The 22,802-nt window shown below is 42.5% G+C and overlaps 1 protein-coding gene across 1 annotated transcript in view; it reads left to right on the forward strand.

Moving 5' to 3' along the window:
- Positions 1 to 22,802, forward strand: part of PDE11A (phosphodiesterase 11A) — a 422,322-nt gene that overhangs the window by 307,171 nt on the left and 92,349 nt on the right. The window contains exons 11-12 of the mRNA XM_027556915.1: positions 20,560 to 20,706; positions 20,969 to 21,076. Of these exons, the coding sequence (XP_027412716.1) occupies positions 20,560 to 20,706; positions 20,969 to 21,076 (255 nt within the window). The remainder of the gene's footprint in view (positions 1 to 20,559; positions 20,707 to 20,968; positions 21,077 to 22,802) is intronic.

Genomic DNA, 22,802 nt, shown 5'->3' on the forward strand with positions numbered 1-22,802 from the left:
CATTTTCCTCCTGGATCTGTTCTCCAAGCATTTTGTTTTTCCTGCTAGATTTTCAAATGTTTGTTTTTCTTTGTGTGTCAATATATTTCTTCTACTTGATCTTCCAACTCACTACTTGTAACAGGAACCATCTTCTTTATCTACTGAATTTTGTTTCTAAAACTTCATTTTTGGTCCCGTTTCTCTGCTGTTAATCCTTCAGTGTGATGGTGATCATGGTGATAATCCTTAAATGTTGGTGATGATGTGTGTGCATGCGTGCATGCTAAGTGGCTTCAGCTGTATCTGACTCTATGTGATCATAAGGACTGTAGCCCACTGAGCTCCTCTGCCCATGGAATTCTCCAGGCAAAGATACTGGAGTGGGTTGCCGTGCCCTCTTCCAGGGGATCTTCCTGACACAGGGATGGAACCCACGTCTCCTATGGCTCCTGCATTGGCAGGAGGATTCTTTACCACTGAGCATCACCTGAGAAACCCCCAAGCGATAATGGTGATGTGCAAAGTGTCTTCTGTCTCCTCCAGCGGCTCTGTTTCTCTCTGGCTCCTGGGTCCCTTCCTAGAGTTGCTCTTTTCTTTTGTTCACTGGGGCTTAGGTCCAACTCCTGGGAGACTTCAGTAGTGTCAGTCCAAAGAGCATGGGAAGATGCAGAGACCCCCTGGGTGAGCAGTGAGCTGATCGGCAAGTTGTTAACCTCTCTGGGGACTTCAGCAGAAGATCTCTTGGCTTCCTGAGTCCCTTGACTGACTGCTAAGGCTGATGCCATTCCTGCTTCTCAGCAGTGGAGGAGAACTGAGTCCACCTGATAAGCCTGGGGAGAGGGTGAGGAGGAGGTGGGAGGAAAGATATACTCATGTCATTGCTACATTCGCCTTCTCCACAAAGAGCCACAGGGGTCTAGGTGCTCCTTAAATTTGAGGAGCTCTCCAGCACTGGGCCCAGACTTTCATCTGGCCCAGAGAAGCCAGCCTCCAAGCCAATCTTATCAGAATCCAGGCAGAGTCTGGGTTTTCCTAGCACCCTCAAGGGCCTACATGCCTGCCAGTGGAGTGGGGCTGTTGGTAACTTCCCAACCCAATGTCTCATCAGCTAGAAAATAAGGATTCTAGGCCCCCCATCCTAGACTTACTGAATCAGAATCTCAAGGCACACCCTGGAATCTGTATTTGTAATCTACTCAGGTGAATCAAGAGCAGAATTGAGTATTGAAACCACTGATTTAAGCTGATGCTATCACCTAAGGGAGCTAAGAACCCGTTCTAGATGTGCTAGGAGCTGAAGGTGCCCTGGTGGGAGCTCTGACCCTTGTGCTTTTACACTCAAGGTTGCTAACTCACCCAAAGACCTGACATACACTTAGACTCTTTCTTTCTCAATAGCCAGTTTTCCTTTCTCTCCTTAGACCATGATTTTTCTACGACATTCAAAATCTGCTATAGTTGGGATAAGAATGAAAAATATTCCTGAATGGAAATAATCATCCTTTACTATGGACACCAAATCTGTAAAGCCAGGGCAATATTAAACGAGGAGAGGGTACAGAGGAAGGGGTCATTATAGCAACTTTCCTTAGGTTATATGGAGGAAAGAACCCCAACAAAGGTTTGCTCTAGCTCTCATTATGCATCAGCTGTGGGTCAGCTGTAGCTCTGTGGCTCCTCCCACACATCTTCTTCATTCTAGGATTCAAGCAGAAGAGCTGTCAAAACCACACCACGGCCTTACAGATTTGCTGCGTGTGTGTGTGTAGGGTGGGATGGTACAGTCACCACCACTCACCTTCCTTGGACCAAAGCTGGTCATGGCCAAGCCTGAAGTCAATGTGCAGAGAAGTAGCTCCATTCCATGAGTGGAGCTAGGTCATTGGTGGTACAAGGGCACATTGAATCTTTTCACATGGACATGGAGGGAGCAAATAATTAGGGACAACAGTGTCATTTACCGTACTTACTGGGCAGGAAAACATCCCTTTCAGAAGTTATCCCAATTAAGAGGCCCAATAAGGAAAATTACCTGATAGGCAGTGACTGAATATGGGGACGAGTGGCCTATTGTTCCTCCCAACTGGTGTATCTCAGGTCCTCTGTGGTTCAGGAAGAGGGGAGATGTTCTTTCTCTTCTTGCCTTCCACAGCGTGAATGTAGAAAAAGGAATTCAAAGAAGGTTTGAACATACTTTGGGTTCATGCTGAACATTCTAACATTGTTACACAGATACAAAGAGCATGGAGCATTCAGAGCAGCCCAGCCCGTCACCACTGCCCCACAGCACACAGCATCACTGTCAGACCTTAGGGACATCCCACTAAGACACCAGGTCATAGCTCTTCTCTTGCCTCCCACTTGGAGCTCTCCCACACACTCTTTTCTTCCCCTCCCCCAGTATCTCAGGTTTTGCTCTTTCTAGCCCTTCAAGATCCCCCTCTCCTCTGTTTTCTAAGCTGGTGTCTCCCTTTGGTCTTAGGAATGTTGAAGTCTCCAGCCCAGCTCTTCCCTTCACTGCTGGACAGGGGCAGAGGAGGAGAGGAAGGAAAGAAAGCCCCAAGGTGGTCTGGACGCCAGGGAAGTGATCCAGATGCCTAAAAACATGCGCTATCTCACCCAGCCAAGGCTGATGTAGATTGTAGGCTCTCCTGCTCACACGTCCTCTCATTTCCAACTTGAATTTCATGCTTGGGCCTGTTCCATGATCTCGTCCTGATTTTTGACTGTGAGAATTATATAACTGTCCAAATTCTTATTCTGCCACCCCTCTCCCCTTTCCCTTTGGATTTTTCACATCTTTGTAACTTATTCAAGCTTCTTATCAACAAGTTGGTTAGCCTCTGTGAGCCTCATAGGGGTGTGATATTCAATGAGAAATTCATTGCAGGTGGTGTGTGTGTGTGTGTGTGTGTGTGTGTACACGCACTCAGTCATGTCCGACTCTTTGTGGCCCCATGTACTGTAGCCAGCCAGGCTCCTCTGCCATGGAATTTTCCAGGCAAGAATACTAGAGCGGGTTGCTATTCTCTCCTCCAGGGGATCTTCCTGACCCAGGTAGCCAATCAGAAAATGCTAATTCCCTTTCTATTTCTCTTCAAAGGCTCTGAGTATACCACTGCTTCTTGGCCGTCCTGAATCAGATGAGGTTGATTTTAGAGGCATTTCTATACTGTACTCTCTTATCGGATGCTTGCACAGTTCAAAGCATACAGTAGGTGCCCACTGAGTGCTTGATGAGCCAGTGTCTTTTCCTCCTCACTCACCACCCTTCCCCTCACCTCATCAGCTCTAAGCCCTCTCTCTGCACACGTCCTGTTCTTATCTCTGCTCCTTCACAGAGGAAACCCAGAGAGCAGCACTTGCACATTTGACTCATGGGTGGGGCTAACAAACAGTATGTGATGCTAATGGTCAGAGATTATGAGAGTTTAACAGAAAATCAGGAAGGCAGTAAAGTACCATTGTTTAAATCTTCAGTTCTACTTACCGTGTCTGTAGTGAACGTCCCTATCAGGCTTTGACTCTTCAGTCCCTCTCCTTGTCCCAAAGAGAACCAATGAAAAACCAGTATAAATGGCTTTTTCAAGCAACTTTTCACATCATTAAATCACTTTGCTGTTTATGTAGTAGCAGCACAAACTCAGAAATACATTACACACAAATTGGAGTAGCAGCAGAGGGAGGAGCAGCTGCTACAGAGCTGCCTGGTGCCTGTGGACGAGGTTGATGATGAGGCTGGTCCCTAGCATGCGCCTCATGCTGGCTCAACCGCACCCCCTCCGAGCCAGGGTCCCCTCTTTTCGAGTAGAAATAGAGTTGAAACCTCTGTTACCGCTCTTGCCCATTGGAAATGGAGCTTTTCCTCAAAACCCAAGATACCACCTTCTGTACTTTCCTAACCACCTCTTCCTTCAGAGGAAATTGTTCTCAGAGAAATTATCCTTTTACATCTGTCAATAAAATTAGGCTAACTCTTAGGGAAAGCCATCTGGATGGTACGGAAATGAACATGACACAGATCTGTTCTGTCCTGCCCTCCAGGGGGTCCCTGTCTAGTAGGATGAATGAACACACATCGCTCTGCAAGTACCTGGTATACAGGAACCCCTCACTAAGTATTTTGTTGAATGAATGAGCAAAAGAATGACTGCACAATAATTTTAAGAGATGACAGTAAATGCTATAGAAGAATAAAGGACAAAATATACCAGGGGACTTGACTTGAGAGATGTTCTGGTGGTTAGAGGCTTCGGGGTGGGCTTTATGAAGGGAGACAGATAAGACCAGAGCCTTGCAGATGGAGGCTGTTGAGCCTGGCAGGGTGAGACAAATTGAGGATGTCACACCAAGGCTCTCCTGGGAGAAGGAATCTTTCCTGGGCATTATCTCAGCAGCATGGTCATGCAGTCATTTTCTAAAAAAGGGAAGTACCACAGTAGGAGCACAGCGATGGTAAGGGCTTGGTCAACAAGATATTAGGCGGAAGCATAACAGCTCTCCACAAGAGGATCACAGCCCTGGGAGGATGGGCAGCCTGATTTCAGATTCGACAAGGTTACAGTCCCCTTGATCTTTATCTTTTGAGACTATGAACTTGAACTTGATGAGTCATGTTTTTCTCCAATGTATTTTGGATATCCCAGCCCAGAATACATTTTTTTGCAAGAGTGGATACAGCACAGTTTGCTACGGAGTGGAAGCCTTTCTCGATTGCCTTCTCTAAAGAACCAGGGAAAGACAAGACGAGAAATGTCATTAGGATACCTTGGAAGAGGGCCACCATGGATCTGGCATGAATATTTATCTTGAATCCTGGAGATTTAGTATTCAGTTCATCTGCGATAATGGTAATTATCTGTTATGGATGAAACTGAATTTCCTTCCCCTCCTAAATTCATATGTTGAAACCCAACCCCTAGTATTTAAAGATAGGGTCCTTAAAGAAGAAATTAAGTCTAAAGGAGATCATGGATGGGGGGTGCTAATCCAAAATGACTGGTGTCCTTATAAGAAGAGGAAGAGGCACCAGGGATGCACACACACACACACACACACACACACACACACACACACACACAGAAGAAAGACCATGTGAGGACAAAGCAAGTCGGGAGCCATCTGCCAGCCAAAGAAAAAGGTACAGGAGAAACCACACTTGCCAACACCTTGATCTTGGACTTTCAGCCTCCAGAACTGAGAGAAAAGGAATCTGCATTGTTTAACCACCCACAGTTCAGTCGCTCAGTCATGTCTGACTCTTTGCGACCCCATGAACCACAGCACGCCAGGCCTCACTGTCCATCACCGACTCCCAGAGTTTACCCAAGCTCATGTCCATCAAGTCAGTGATGCCATCCAACCATCTCATCCTCTGTCGTCCCCTTCTCCTCCTGCCCTCAATCTTTCCCAGCATCAGGGTCTTTTCCAATGAGTCAGCTCTTCACATCAGGTGGCCAAAGTATTGGAATTTCAGCTTCAACATCAGTCCTTCCAATGAACACCCAGGACTGATTCCTCTAGGATGGACTGGTTGGATCTCCTTGCAGTCCAAGGGACCCTCAAGAGTCTTCCCCAACGCCACAGCTCAAAAGCATTAATTCTTTGGTGCTCAGCTTTCTTTATAGTCCAAATCTCACATCCATACATGACCACTGGAAAAACCATAGGCTTGACTAGATGGATCTTTGTTGGCAAAGTAATGTCTCTGCTTTTCAATATGCTATCTAGGTTGGTCATAACTTTCCTGCCAAGGAGTAAGCATCTTTTAATTTCATGGCTACAGTCACCATCTGCAGTGATTTTGGAGCCCCCAAAAATACAGTCTGACACTGTTTCCACTGTTTACCCATCTATTTCCCATGAAGTGATGGGACCGGATGCTATGATCTTTGTTTTCTGAATGTTGAGCTTTAGGCAACTTTTTCACTCTCCTCTTTCACTTTCATCAAGAGGCTCTTTAGTTCTTCACTTTCTGCCATAAGGGTGGTGTCATCTGCATATCTGAGGTTATTGATATTTCTCCCAGCAATCTTGATTCCAGCTTGTGCTTCTTCCAGCCCAGCGTTTCTCATGATGTACTCTGCATATAAGTTAAATAAGCAGGGTGACAATATACAGCCTTGACGTACTCCTTTTTGGTTGTGGCAGCCCTAGCATGTGAATACACTGATATATTTTGAAGGCCTCCTATGAACCTGGCAGAAGTATTTTATCTCAATTTTTTAATGACTATGTAATATAGTTATTGTTATATTCCTTTTTCAGGAGAGAAAATAGATGCCCAGGGCTACAGCTCTAGCAAGTGGTATCAACTCAGAGTCTAAGGCACATCTGTCTGGCTCCAGACATGATGCACTTAGCATACCACGAACCCACATTTGTGATGTACCAGTCATGAAAGAAATACTAGGCTGTAATAATTGCTGACATTTGAGAACTTAATCCTTTCCTTATGGAACTTATAAATGATGAGAGACAGACTTACAAAGATAAATAAATAAATAAGTACTGCCTGGACCAGACCGTCTGGAATCAATAATGCCATGGCAACGCCACAGTGAATCTACGCTGAGAGAGCATTCAAATGATTGTGAAGACAGCATAAGGGAGTGGCTGCAGACCTAAGGGCTGGGGGAAGATTCAGCAGCTTTCTAGTTATGGGAACTTAGGCTTTTATTCTTACTCATATCCTTAACCTCATCAGTTTCCTCATCTGTGCTAGGAGGGCTAAATTGGGACTAATGGTAGAATATTACCCCCTGGGTTGTTGGAGTATTAAATAAGATAATATAAAGCACTTTTCATGATGCTTGGTACATAGTACATCTCAATAAATGCACCATGGCGGGAAAAAACATTCTTCTAATGCATATCTTACTAGATACTAACAAAAGAGCCATCCCATCTAAATGTGTTTGAGTTCCTATTTAAATGAAAATTCTACATGTTGTTAAGTTTATGTGTATTTTCACTGACACTTATATGTTTCCAAACATAATTTTGTTTCCAAAATATGTTTGCCTTCTCAGGACATTCAACTTAAATAAATACCAACATATACCATCACCAACACAGTCAAGGCAAAATTAAAATGTTCATCAGTGTGGAAGGACAGTCTGAAGAAAGACAAGACAGAAAGGACTCATAAAATACTGATAGAAGTCAGAGCAAATGAAATATTGTGTGCGTGTGTGTGTGACACTGTGTGCATTGATGGACATGTGAATGTGTTTTGGGGCGTACCTGTGCCCATCTGAGAATAAATGCAGGCACGATTCTAGACAGTGGATTGTGCCTGGGGAATCCGTCCCCCACCCTGCATGCCTTACTTGATAGATTGTTTCTTCATTGCAGGTGATTGCTTTCTTCCGCCTCAAGAGTAGAAACTTTTTTATAATGCTTCCTGTACTTTTATAGCAAAAACCAATATAAATATTACTGGATCTATAAGTAAAAGAGCATAAAGTCTTATTTATCTTGCTGCACAGAGAAACCATGAAAAACATGTGGAAAGTTGAGTCTATTTTTCTCCAGGAAGACATTCAACTATATGCTCCGGCAAAGCAGAGATGCTTAATTTCAGAGATGACAGAGGGACTCTGTTATGTTTTTGGTTCACAGGATTTTCATTGTTTTTGCATGTGCATGAATATTGAAATATTTCTCTGACCAGTTCTTGGAAAAGGATATTGCCTGGCCAACCACATATGTTCGCAATGACAGGTTGCACTCCCAACCCCAATTAACAGGCCACAATGATGGGACTTCAGATGTAGAACAAGGGGAGAGAAAGTGGAATCAGGCCAGTGGCATGAATGGAAAACCCAAGCAAAGCCATGTCCTGGTCGGCAGCCCCAAACGCTCCCTCCCAGTGGGGCCCCACTGTTTTCATCAGCAAGAGTTCTAATCCCAGCCGTCAGGTTTTGCCCCTCCCTGGTTCTGCTCCCATGGAGAGGTGTGGAACTTTGTAACAGGGCATTGGGACCCATTATCCCAGCACACGAGGGTAAGATCAGGTGGGACTTATACCAGAACCATGAAAAGGGGAGGTTGAGGTTCCAGTTCCCTTTGATCCCCTGCATTGTCCTTCTCTACCATTTCCCAGGTCTCCAGGCTCCATCTCCTTGCTGTCCCCTCTGCTTTAGGTGTAGCATCATAGTTCACTATTAGAGTTCATTTATTCCTGTGATTCTTACTAGTGGAAATCCTTTGATAAACCTGTAATTTCAAACTGCAGAAACAAAACAATGTGATGATCCTTAGTCGTTAGCTGTGTGTTCGTCCACTCACCTGGTCCTTGTTTGCTTAGTCACTCAGTCGTGTCCGACTCTTTGTGACCCCATGGACTGCAGCCCACCAGGCCCCTCTGTCCATGGAGATTCTCCAGTCAAGAATACGGGAGTGGGTTGCTATGCCCTGCTCTGGGATTACCAATTCCCAAACCCAGATCCATAATCAAGAGCTGATGTCCTAGACAGCTTCAACTCTTTCTTACAAAAGTTCTTTCACCTTCTTTCTCCTTCATTCTTTTCTCTCTGGTTGTCAAGTTGTTGTCACATTTCTTAGGGAATTATTCTCATTTTCTGTCCTGCTTTATGAGCCTTTCCTTCCACCCCATTGCCTCCAAGGTATTTTCATTTTAATAGGGAATAATTCTCTGATTTATGTTAATGAAACTCTAATGATGATGTTTCAGGCAGGCAGAAGAGAGCCCTCACCTGGAATTTTAGATCTTTCCTCCCAGCCTGGAATGCAAACGGTTATCTTTTCAAACCATGTTGAAATCATATTTGTGCATAAAATTGCATTTTTTTTTCCTTTGCACCATTCCCATCAACAGTTGGGAATTTCTGACCATCTTTTATAAGTTTCTGTTTGTGAAATTAACATCTGAGTCTGCTCACTAAATTCAAACCTTCAGAAAAACTGCAGCATGCTGAGACTAATAGCAGAAAAGTTAAAGGTGTTGGTGAAGTTTTTGTTTTCTAAGATGCCTAGATTGTTCTGAAGCTAATATAGAAGGGCTGTTGGTTAGAGTCGTTAGTATTTAACCTATAGGAAGCTAACATTTGAAGTGTCTATTTGTAAATGGAAGCAATGTTGAGTAAGTCTGTATTATTCATTAGACTCTGTATTACTTCCTAAACAATGGCTGAGGTTATCATCTATAAATCTCTTTAGTAATACTGTTCAATTTCCTACCCCTCTTTTAATACTCTTCATGTGGACTTAGAGACTTAGATAAACTACCAGTGAGTACAGAGTATACCCCCCACCCCATCACACAATTGTAGAGTCCCTGCCAAGTGCCCTGTACGCTACCAGGCACCGTGGAGCATGGAAGAAGCACATCTCAGGTGAGGCTGCGGCTGAGAGGGGCAGCAAGGACTCAAGCAAAACCCACAGCTCAGCATGTTGAGGTTGAGGTGGGCAGGAGGCCATTAAGGTCCAACCGAGGGTATGAGTCAGAGAGGCAGTGTACACACGGATGGTGGTTCTGTCGGAGCCGAGATTGAAGGCGACAGTTCACTGGGCTGGAAAGGCCATGCTGGACAGGCAGCACTTGCTTTAGGGTGTTCCTATCTCACAACTTCCTAACAGGTTGCCAGGTGATGTTGATGCAGTTGGTATGGGGTCCAACTCTGAGAATCACTGGCTTGAGAAACTTTTCCATGAAAAACACACAAGATGCTTCTCCATAGATTCAGAGATAGCATAGCTATGTCTCTGTGGGTTTCCTTTGCCCCTGCTTTTTTAAAAATCTTTTGAACACTGTAAATCATCTAATATATCTTTTATATTATCTTTGTAGAAGTTATTAGGAAGCCTGCAGGCAAATTTTTGGCTATCCATACAATGCACTGATGATGCTGTGGCATGCATTTTGTCTAGTAACTTCACTTCTGATTATGTTTTACGTTCCTATCCTTAGTTTCCCTTTGATTTGTCTTTCTGGCCTATTTTTAATTTCTTTTTTCTCTGTTATTGCCTGGATCTTTGAAATCCACATTAAACATTTTTAAAGACAAAACAGGTTATGTTTCTTTCACTATCACCAGCAACAACAAAACAGCACTTTGATATACTATATTGAGTAAACTTTAGTAAGAAAGCAGTAAACTTTAATAACAGAAACATTTTTTTTTCAAAGAGAAATTACTTCGGAGTGCAGACCTCACTTAGGGACCATAGGCTAGAGGAACAGATATTTGAAATTAAAGTTTCAGGTTAATTTAATTTGAAATTAAAGTTTCAACACATCATCTTCTCTTAGGGCTGGTTCTATTTACCAAATACAGTGCTTTTAAGATCACTGTAACATACAAAATCCAAGGTGGATTAATCTTGTAATCTTACTTTTAAACAATCTTCTTTCATAAAGCAACTATGGAAAACATGGAAATATATAGTCATAGACTATATCAACTGCATGTGTTAAAGAGGAAACACTTGATACCTTTCTTTTAAAAACTTGTACTAAATGGTTTGTAAGTAATTTTTATTTACGTGTTTATCTGTGGCTGTGCTGGGTCTCTGTTGCTACGCGAGCGTTTTCTCTAGTTGTGGTGAGCAGGGGCTCCTCTCTCGTTGTGGTGCCCTGGCTTCTTATTGCCGTGGTTTCTTTCATTGCGGAGCACGGGCCTAGGCACCCGGGCTTCAGGAGTTGCACCACGTGCGTTCAGCAGCTGCGGCTCCCAGCCTCTAGAGCACAGGCTCAGCAGTTGTGGTGCAGGGGTTCAGTTGCTCTGAGGCATGTGGGATCTTCCCAAACCAGGGATCAAACCCATGTCTCCTGCACTGGCCAGTGGATTCTTTACCACTTGCCCACCAGGGAAGCCCAGTACTGAATGGTTTTCTACTTTATTTTAAATGTTATATACTAGGAAAAAAGAAATTCTCTTTTGAAATGACTTGTTTCTGTTGAAATGCATTATTTAAATTTTCAGTGCTGCTAATGAGAACTGTTTCTTGGACAAACATAAATAATGAGGGCATATTATTAGTAGAACTCTCCAGGAGCCATGGTGGAAAAGACAGTTCACATAAGGGAAAGTTTTTCTATTTCAAAAGGAGATAGTCACCATGATGTTTCTTTTGCTTCTCACCATGACAAGGAAAATATGTGGGAATCATGCTTTCTCATGAAGGTTGTGTTGCTGCATGAAAGATAACAAAGGCAGTTTCTGAGATTAACAGGAAACAGTTATAGATAAGATTGTTTCACCAAAATAGCTCAAGCAGAAATAAAGGAAAGGCCCTATGATTTTTAACTTACGGTGAAATTTCTGAAAATCACATAGGAAGAGATGATAGAAGTTTCATCCTCCTATTAAGAAGTTCAAAGTAATAGGTCTGTTCAAGCCTAGAAAACCAAAGTGAACTATACAATAATTGAGAATAATTAAGTTTTAGCAAGAGAAGGGAAATGTTGCACCCAGAGTTTGTATTTCTTTAAACTTTGCTCTCTTTTTCAATATAGTGATATTGACTACTAATCTTCCTTGCTTTTATACACTTAAAAAAGACAAATATATAAAATGCCATTTGACTTACTTAGCCGTGTAATGGGAAGCTCTGCCATTCCATGGAAAGCTTAGGTATTCACAGGTACCCGGACCCTAGTGGCAAACAGCCTCTAGGGAAGTTCTTCTCAAACACGAGTGCATATGCGGGTCATTTGGGGATTGTGTCCAGTTAAGAACCCATGTTAAACTACAGAGGAATCAGGAGAAAGCTTTGGACCTCCTTCCCCAAATCACACATAAACATATTCAAGCCAATCTGCTTACATGGTTCAGGAACCTAATTCCTGCTCTAAGGGGTATATTTGAAAACCTCAGAGTATAAAGTGGCTATAAATATTACAGTGATCTATGCAAATCCAGAGAAGGGCATGGTCACTGTGGGATAAGAAGGAATGAACCTCTACAGAAGGTGAGACTTGAATTTCAACTGGGAGGTTAAGGAGAAAGTCTAGCCCTGTAGGTGGAAGGGTAGAATAATCTGAATCCATGGAGGTAGAGATGAGAAAAAGGATAAATTCCCCAGCCTGATGCTTCCATGGAAAACTAGAAGATGAAAACCCTGGATGGGCAATGTGGAGCCAGTTTATGAAGATACTTGGATGCCAAGTAAGGAATTCGCTTCATTCAGCAGGCCACACTCAGTCCTTAAAGACATTTAAAGAGGGAGTGACATAGTAAAAACAGGATGGGCTGAATTAAAAGAATAAAGTCTAAGTTTTTACATATAAACATATACTATGTTTATTATTGGCTTTAGCATGAGGTAGAACAGGGCCTTATAATTCTTTTTTGAAAACTATTTCTTGGCAATTCTTGGACATTTATATTCACTCTTAGGTTCTAAATTTTACTGCTTCTATATATAAATGTAGCCCATGAACTGCAGAGTTTGACTGTGCCATTGTGTGCCCAGCCCCAAGAACACGAGGAGGACTCGGGTCTTCGCATCCCTGCCCCCCGCCAGATGGCTTCCCAGCCTTCTGTAGCTTCTGTGTTGTGTGTAGATGAGTGAGCCTGCGTAGCCTGCGAATGTGCTGGGCTCACACCTTCTTAGTCAACTGATGGTGCACTACCTAAGCTTCATTGCTCCCTCTTTTTAGAATTCTGTGTCTTTCCCAAGCTTCACATGCAGCAGAAATACCCCAGCTTTCCCTCTTCAGAAGTTGGTGTAAGTTAAGTAAGCAGCCTCATATATTGTGCTGTGCTCAGTCCTGTCCGACTCATTGCAACCCCATGGACTGTAGTCTACCAGGCTCCTCTGTCCATGGGATTTCCCAGGCAAGAATACTGGAGTGGGTTCCATTCCCTTCTCCAAGGGGTCTTCCCGACTCAAGGATTGGAGGATCAAACCGCGTCTCTTGAGTCTCCTGCAATGGCAGGAGGGTTTTTTACCACTAGCACTGGCTGGGAAGCCCTCATACTGAGATTCATAAGGAACTATGTCCTCCTTTCTTGAGGAAGAATAAAATTAGTTACAATTTATTCCTTCACCACTGCAGAGGGGACTAGGTACCATCCAAATCACTAGTTGCTTCTGGCTCTCCTTACAAATTACTAGTTACTTCTAGTACCACTAGTCCCTCTAAAGCCTGACTGCACGTCCCAGACGTCCAAGAGAAAGCTTCCCAGAACCCCATCTGGACAGAAGGGATCCCTCATCTCCCAGCTCTCCACCCACCATCCCACCTGCTTGCTGCTTCCCTTATTTTACTCTGCCACCTTGGCCAGCCAAGCATGGTATCAGAGTCCCATCAGTGCTCTGCTGGTCAGTGCGAGCTAAGGTCCTTTGCCTGAAGTCTGCCTCTGCTCCTGAAGAGGACAAGTTAGTTTTTTCAGAATGGTCTTGAGAGTATTGAGCTGATTCTGTGTTCACATTAAATCAAAACAAAGCTAACACCTGGAGCTTATTTCAAGCGCAGTTGTGAGTTTAGAGACCTCCCCGAGTGGATTCATCCAAGTACAGATCAAAGCATCGTCCCTTCAAATGGATTCAGGTTGACCATCATAAAAAATGGATCAAGAGGCTAGTCATGCAGGAATCCCAAGCACTGTTCATGGTGCACCTAAGTTAGCTGCATAATGCAGGCTTAGGAAACCCTTTGGCTTGGCAGTGGTCCATTTTTAGAGGCAGTATAATAGTTAGGAGCCAGGCTCTAGAAAAGATGCCTCAGGTTCAAATCCATCTCTACCAATCACAACTGTGCAAATGTGAACAAACTGTCTATCATCTGTTTCAGTTGCCTCATCTGTAACACGCGATTAGGAATAGTCCCTACCTCTAGGGTCCTTGTGAAAGTCCAATGAATTAATATACATCCAGTGCTAGAAGAGTGCCTGTCATGTATGTAGTAAGTGCTATAACAGTGCTGGCAAAACAAAGAACTTTGCAGTCCCTTCTGGATCACCACAGTCCAAGGTCCTGTCTTCATTATTTCATTCATCCCAGGGTCTTCTTGTCAAGAGGGATAAGTGGGTGAGTGGCTCGGACTGGCAACACAGTTCCCCTTCCAATTGCTAGGGCAGGACCACCATCCACTTTGTTGTTTCTTCCCATTTTCTGAGCATCATAAAATGTAATATTCATGTGTCAAGGGATCCAGGCTAGTATTTTAACATTTTACAGCCTCTTTGTAAAGCTACCTTTTCAGTTTTAGAGGAGGCAGTTTTATGACTCCCTTTGATAACCACTTAACTATGAAGACCCAAACAAAGAAGAGGAATGGTCAGAGGATATCAGGAACTCCCAGACAGCTAGAGCCCCACTTCTTGAACATTATTCAAATTAGCTCCAGGACTCATAATTCTGTGTTTTCATTTATTGCTGCAATAAAGTAAATGGTTCTTTTATCCAAATGTTATTTCCTGGCTATTAATTCAGTAGCTATTTTGGATTGTAGCACTCCTCTTTGATTTAGGGAAATGGTACCTTATAAATATTTAAAAGTTGAAGACTGACACTTGGAGAAATTGACTTTGATTTGTTTTGTTAATATCCTATGGCTAGACTCATTACAGGTTTGGAAGATGCAGCCCCATTCTCTACTTATGAGAGATAGGGTGCTTGTGGCTCTATAACAAGGAAATTTGGGGATGCTCTTCTCAAATCTTTTGTGGACTGGATCTCCGTGTATGCCTCCAGGGAACACACACGACTTTCTTCTTCATATATTTCTCCAGAAACTGCTCTTGAACTCAAGAATGTAGTTGAAAACTATCGATACTTCTCAAAATAGCTGAAAATGGTCATAGGCTTGGGACTTTCTCTGCATCTACGAGTGTCAGCAAGGGTTTACGACGGGGCCCAGGATGATCTTTACACTGGTATGATTTAACCATGGATCAATCAACCTATTAGGGGAAAAAGACAAGGTCAATAAGGATGGGTCTTGGTGAACCAGAGGCCATCCTACATTTTTCAACCTAATGTTCTTATTTCCTTTCCATTAACATTTCACAATAAAAAAAATGCCTATATTCTTTAATTTTTAAGATAATTAAGGGAATTTAGTGCTTTTGAAGGATAGAGGATTTATAATGGCATCAGGGAAGGCACTATAAATAACCCGCGAGACAAGGGCCACCTGGAAAGCAGCAGTGCAGTCTCCATCATCATTTCTGCTTCTTGGCGACAGGCTGTAAGAGGGTCATCTCCCTTGGCCAGTGCAGAACCAAGCTCCTCTCCTTAGACCAGAAAGACCTGCTTGTTCTGGGACAGGGCTTCTACCCTCTTGGGAAGTGGTTTTCCAGCTGTATTTGAGTTTGAACAAATTATAACAAACACAGAACATTCTAAGTACATGGCATTCTCTGTATGCAAAGCCCTGAAATGTGTGATGGAAATAGACAGTCATTCTGGAGCTTCTCTAAGGGAAAGAAACATGCCATCTGCCTCTGAGATCGTTACAGCCTAATGAGGTCAGGATGACACAAGGGAATGTACCAGGGCACAGAACAAGAGAGAGGGGTCCACATGATTGCAGCCAGGCTCTGCACATAGATACAAAGGGATTAGTCCAAAGGCTGGCTTACCTGTGAGCTCTCCAAGCTGACCGGTTAAGGCACTATTTAATAAAGATCATTTTAATGATTACTAGATAAAGATGGTACAGTAAATACACTCATTTTCTTTTGTTGAAACCCAACTAAAATAACAACAAAAGGGCATGTATTCTCAAAGATATAGAAATTGGGCAAGGACTTAACAATGATAAACTTTTTAAAGCTAGAAAACAGATGGATAAATATTAAGTAATCCAGCAAACCCAAGAAAGACAAAATAAGCTATCAGTGGGAAAAGCTGAAAGGTAAACAGGTTTATACCACAGACCCCTCCCCATCAAACAGCTCAGGAATTGGCTAAGTAAGTACCTTTGGAAATAGAGATGAAGGGAAGGCTATCAACAAGAAACAGAGAATCTAAGAAGCAGTTTGACCTCCAGATTCTTTATCCCACCCTCCACTCTATAAAGACTAGAGGCTTATCCTCTGAAGAGGGGATAACAGCAGGTCTCTGGGATGGGGTTAAACAAGTGCAGAGCTTGAGGGCAGGAATGCAGGCTGAAAACAAGAGGATTGAATGAAGTTATAGACCAGTGCTGAGTTTCTTCTCCAATCTCTGTTCCTGTATATAAGAAGATTCTTCTCTGGGGAACCTGAGTAGCTAAAGAGAAAAGACCCAAAGATACAGACATTTGATGGCTTTCCCAAGGAAAGGGGTCAGTCAGATCCCTGTCCAGAGAAGCCCCCAGAAGCTCTGATAAAAGGAGCTTTCCGGGCTCTGCTTTTAAACAGGGGCAGAAAACCAAAGATCACCACACAGCTGGGCAAAATCTCTATTACCTCTAAAGCCTTGACTATGTTAAAATGATTTAAGGAAGGATAAGCTGATTGAGAAAGAGACTAAACTATCAACCATGAGTGGATTAAGAATGTATTTACCATTGTGCTGAATACCTAGAATGGAATATTATTCAGCTTTAAAAAAGAAGGAAATACTTTTCTGTGATACATTGTGGACGACCCCTGAAGACATTTTGCTAAGTGAAGTAAGCCAATCGCAAAAGGACAAGTACTGCATGATACCACATCTGAGGTATCTAAAGAAGTCAAACTCGTAGAGACAGAAAAAAGAATGATTGTTTCTGGCAGGGTGGGGGGTGGTGGCAGATGGAAAGTTGTTCATTGAGTACAGTTTCAGTCTTGCAAGATGAAAAAGCTCTAGACATCTGTTGTACAATAATGTAAATATAGTAAATAATACTGTGCACTTTTAAAAATTTGAGAGGATAAACTTATGCCATATTGTTTTAAGGGAAGCCCCAGTGGCTTGGTGGTAAAGAATCTTCCTGCCAATGCAAGAGACATAAGAGACACAGGTTCTATCCCTGGGTCAGGAAGATCTCCTGGAGAAAGGAATGCCAATCCACTCCAGTATTCCTGCCTGGGAAATTCCATGGACAGAGGAGCCTGGCAGGTTACAGTCCATAGAGTCACAAAGAATCAGACAGGACTTGGGGATTAAACAACAACAATGTATGTTTTTTTTTTAACCACAATAAAAATGAGAGAGGCTAAAACAAAATGAAGAGAGTGACATAAACTCTGAAGGGAGAAGAAAATGTCAAGTAGAATTATTGACATCCTCAGAGTGGTAAGAGAAGATATTGCATCCATGAAACAAAATTAAGGTGCTATTAAAAAATAATAAAAAAAAAAACACAAACAAAAAGAAAATGCTTAGAAATGAAAGCTGTAGTATTAAAATATTAAGGAGAGGTTGTATTTCCTAGAAAGATCAAAAAGAGATAAAATGAAATACAGGACAGGAGGAAAAGGAAAAAAGAAAAAACAGTCTAAAGTTCAGATAAAGGGAATTCCAGAAAAATAATAGATGGGAAGAAATCATTAAAGAGTGCATTTTTCCATTTTTTCTAGAATTGCAGTTCATGTTTTTCCAGATTAAAGGACACACAAAGTACCTAGGGTTATAAATGAAAATAAACTCACACCTCGGCACATTTTCATGACATTTCAGAACTCTGGAAGCAAAAAGAAGATCCCACAAAAACAGAGAGGGAGAAGGAATCACTTCCAAAGGTAATGGGTTCATAATAGCTTCTGACTTCTCCAAAGTAGATCTAAAACTAAAAGAGAATGCCCTCAACATTCTACTGGCATGACTTCCAACCTAGAAACTGATATATAGACAAATCTTCAATCAAATGTGACAATAATACGAAAACCTACCAGACATGCAAGCTCTCATAAATTTACCTAGCACATACATCTCTTCTTGGGAAGCTATTGTAAGATGTGTCTCACTAAAATAAGAAGAGAGCCAGGAAAGAGAAAGATGTGGGGTATAGAAATAAAAGAGAGATGAAGACACCCCCAATATTATGGTGAAGAAACGTCTAGGATGAAAGCTATATGCGAGGCAGAGAAGACTGGAAGTCCCAATTATAGTTCAGAGAGTTCCAACAGAGATTTCTTCATAAAACTGTTGGAATACTCAAAGCATCTGAACATTTTCAGATGAGATTTAGATAATTAGTGGAGAGTTTAGAGGTTGAATTAGTGATCAGGGTGGAGAAAACTAAGCTCACCTTAAAGAAGACAATTTCTTAACTGTGAGAATACAAAATCCTATCAAGGGAAAGTAACCATAGTAAATTGCATGACTTAGATGTGAATTTCTTTTACAGAGTCATTACACTATAAATCCTGAATATTTCTCTAAACAAAGTTACTATATTATTATACTGAGGAGTGAGAAGGGATGGTATATGAGGTAGCAAAAGTTGATAGATACAGAATAAGACAGCTTCATCTTCAACAGGGAGGAAGCTAATAGATAACGCTTAAAACAGAAAATCATTTAAAGATAAAATCACAAGCACCTTACTTAGCAAAAAAAAAAAATATCTAGATGATTTGAAAGTGGTTGCCTCTAAGTAAGGGAAAGTTTTGACACTCAAAGAGTTCTGCTAATGTGTGTATGTCACTAACCTTGCAGATCTAACTTACTCTTAAAACTATATGCATGTATAACTTTGATTTTAAATTATTTCTAAAGCAAAAAAAGAAAAAAAAAAAAAAGATAATAAAGTGTTTAGCATGAGTCCAGGAACTCCAAATAAGGACACCTCGACACAAAGACCGTTTCCGTCACCACCGTGTTGCAATTTCACAAACCTTACCTTTTTCATTCTAAGGAGTTAGATTCTACAAATATGTTACTATAGTAAAGTGATTCTCTGAAAGATAAGCCGACTAACTTTTTTGAGCTACTACTTTTAAACTGTATTTATGTATTCGTTTTTGGCTATACTGGGTCTTCCTTGCTGTGCGCAGGCTTTCCCTAGTCGTGCGCGGGCTTCTCGTTGCAGTGGCTTATCTTGTTGCAGAGCAGGGGCTCGAGGGTGTATACGCTTCAGTAGCTGTGGTTCCCAGCCTCTAGAGCGCAGGTTCAACAGCTGTGGCTCAGGGACTTAGTTGCTCTAGGGCATGTGGGATCCTCCTGGATCAGGGATCCAACCTGTGTCTCCTGCATTGGCAGGCAGACTCTCCACCACTGAGTCACCAGGGAAGCCCCAAGTTGATTAGTTTTTTTAAATGTATTTATGGCGGTGCCAGGGCCTCGCCACTGAATGGGTCCTTCTCGAGCAGAAGTGAGATGGGGCCACTCTCTGCCACAGTGCCCTAGTGCCTCTCATCACGCTGGCCTCTCCCCCTGCAGGGCACAGGGGCCTCAGTAGTGCCTCCTGAGCCTCGAGCGCAGGCTCAGTGGCTGTGGTGCACGGGTTCAGTTGCCCCATGGCATGTGGGATCCTCCAGGACCAGGGAGCGAACCCACACTGGCAGGCAGACTCTCCACCACTGAGCCACCAGGGAAGCCCCCACGCTGATTAATTTTTAATAAAATTAACCAGCAGAATAGCAGGCAGAGAGTCTGTCTGCAGTTGTTCACTGTTCTTCCACGTTGTGGTGAATAATCAATGCTTGGATTTTAGCCTAGAGATGTATGTTTCTATGGAGGAGAATGGGGCTGGGAAGGAAGACTTGATTCAGTGGTTTCTGGGATGCTTACAGGGAGGAGAACTGGATTTTATTGCTCACTGTAAGTGGTCCCAGAGCATAAATTACTCCTTGGATAATTTACACCCAGTGACTAGACTAGGACTGTGCATACAGAATGGTCTCTGATAATCTGAAAACATAGAAATGATTCCCTTACCAAGCGTGGCCCAAAGAATATGGTAAACCCAGTGGAACCAGAAAATAAAGAAAAATATTCCCAAAGAATTTTTCTTGCCTTTAAATTTGAGGAGGGCAACAGATTGACAGCTGCCTAACATGAGTGTTTTGAAAACACTGAATCTGTACGACCAGTATTATAACGATGACGTTGTGATGTTTTTATAGAATGACACTATATTGCAAATTTACTCCTTTAATGAAACATATGCCCTCACTAACCCTCCAAACATCTCTATCCTATGAAGAAACACATTTTGCACTAGAGATGTGTTGGCTAATCCCTTCCACCTTTCTGAATATACAGAACGAGTGTGTAACAAAGAACAAGTGCACAGCGACAGCATTTAAGGCTGCAAGAAATGCGGCAGAGTGCTGTATGCCCCTGTCCTTCCCCCGAAGAGCAGCAATTAAAATTCACAGCTGCTGGCTGCCCAGATGTTTCTTGCATTCAGTGCTCTGTAATATGCATCTGAATATACTGTCTGACTGCAGTTTCAGTAAACTAGACAGCTTTGTATTCTAAATTCAGCAGACTAGATCCAGGGTGTATATTTTTTTCCTCCAGATTAGCTCCCCTCTCCCTTCTCCCCTCCCCTCCTCTTCATTTGCTTGGGGCATTAGCAGTTCAGAAACAAAAGACATTTCTAGCTCAGAGTTTAGCTGTATCAGAGTGTAAGTGCAGGTCAGGTCTGATTTATGTGGCATGTCTGATAAGCAGGAGAGGAGAGCAGGATGAAGGGCCTGGAAAAGCTGGTGAACTTGGCTTGACTTTTATCTTGTGCTTTTGTAGGCAGCCAACATCCCCCTGGTGTCAGAACTCGCCATCGACGACATACATTTTGATGACTTTTCTCTCGACGTTGACGCCATGATCACGGCTGCTCTGCGGATGTTCATGGAGCTGGGGATGGTACAGAAATTTAAGATTGACTATGAGGTAAGATGTTCGGTCATGGGGCTCCCAGAAGTGCACCCAAGAACAACGTGGTAGCCACTTTGAGCCTTGGGTTTCCCAAATATTCATCAGGGATGATCATGCTTTCCCTGCATACCTGGTGGGATTACTGTGGGAATCGTGTGAGATGCTTGTGGAAGGACCTCAATGTTGAGGATTCCTCAGACATAAGGTATCATTTTGATCATGGCCCACTGCAGACACATGCCAATTGCCTGATGTAAACTTTCCCTTCCCGTTTCAGACGCTGTGTAGGTGGCTCCTGACAGTAAGGAAGAATTACCGAATGGTCCTGTACCACAACTGGAGACACGCCTTCAACGTGTGCCAGCTGATGTTTGCGATGTTGACTGTAAGTGTGTTCGGTGACAGTGGAAGGTCATCTGCCACTTGTGAGGACCTACTGGCTTCCCCTTCACATGCCCATTTCTCTGACAAACTGCCCTGTGATTAACTTTACTTTGGAACTTACCTACCCTGGTGATGGGAGTGTATATTTCACAACGACCTCTGAGCTTTAAGGCTGTAAAATCACTGATCCCTTGGAGCAGGTATAGTCTTTGAATGATTGCTCGAATCTCTTTTTAATGTTTTATCTTGGGAAACTGGTTTTTTATAAACAGAAGAAATGCTTGGGTTTTCAAAGCCACCTTTTTTTGCAGAGAATATGGGGATGACTGACTAAACAAAGAGATCTGCTGGATAAGACCCCATAGGGGAAAGCCAAAGAAGGGATGTATGAACATTACCCACAGGGACATGGAATCCTGAGAGATGCTTATCTGGAGAAGGGCCAGGGAGGCCGTGGGAAGGAAGGAGTAGGAGTGTATGTTCCCAGGGTTTCGGGCACACCAGGCTTCAAAGCTCCGCTCCAGGCACCGTAACAAAGTGAAGGTGGCCAGTCTGTTTTATAGAAGCAGCTGGGGCAGCTGGCCAGAGGTAAGCCTTGGAATTTAATCTAAAAGCAAATGTTTGTGGCAAAGACTAAAACAGAATCCTCTCTTCATCTCCATTTTCTGGCAAGAAATAAGGCTCATTTGGTCTTATTTCTACTCACACTGTTAAGCAATTATCAATTAAAATGGTTTCTGGCTTAAATATATTGGTTTCTTTAGCCTCAAGGTGATATGTACATAAAGGTGTATCCATATGCGTGTATGTAGGCATACCTGCCACACAGAAAAAGAGAAGATGAGTTTATGATTCTCATAACGTAAATCTAAATGCCTTACATCTTTGCACCCAGATTAAAATTTACCCCCCGAAAGAGGGAACGCCCAATGACAAACATTTTCCTTTGGTCCACATAAAGGAAGATTTCTGCTCCTTCCTCCTGAAGTGCTCTGCACTCTTCTCTGCCTACTAAAATTTTGCTCACTCTTTAAAATGCATTGATCTAATGCTGCTTTTCCCATGAAGTCTTTCCTTTTCCATAACCATCAATAATTTCAATAATCATCAGTAATCGTGTCTTGTACAACACATCTTTCTTTCTGCTGTGTATCTGAAGTTAAGGATCTCTCATTCTCCTGTAAAGTAAGCAGCTTGAGGCTAAAGAAGTCATTTTTTGTTCTTGCAATAACCTTCATTTATTTGCTCAACATCTATCTGTTGAGCATGTCACCAGCACCCTCTACTCAATCCTGTACTTGGTAAGCTTTCAACAAATTTGTGTTGGATTGATTTGAACTGAAATACACATATAGCATAAGAAGATGGGACCAAAATGTCTTCACTTTTACACTCAAGGACTTGTTTTTTTTTTTTTTTGCGGATGGGTGGCAGGGGAGAAGGGTGTCCACAACTGCTTAAGGACCAAGAAAAATAATCTGGAAAAACTGGACATCTCACTGTAACATACACCATGAAACCAGGCAGCCAGTCAAATGAGGAAGGAAGAAGCGTTGAACAAGACCCTTAAATGTTTAAGAACCAATGTTTCATGGAAAAAAAAAAAAAAACCTCTCATTTTACTTTTCCAAATCAGATCTCATAGACAAGTAATAATTTTTTGTGTCCAGAGTTCATGTATATGACTCACAGAGGACATCCAATAAAGAAATTATTAACCTATTATT

Source organism: Bos indicus x Bos taurus, chromosome 2 (genome assembly GCF_003369695.1).
Source record: "Bos indicus x Bos taurus breed Angus x Brahman F1 hybrid chromosome 2, Bos_hybrid_MaternalHap_v2.0, whole genome shotgun sequence".
Lineage (NCBI taxonomy): Eukaryota > Metazoa > Chordata > Mammalia > Artiodactyla > Bovidae > Bos > Bos indicus x Bos taurus.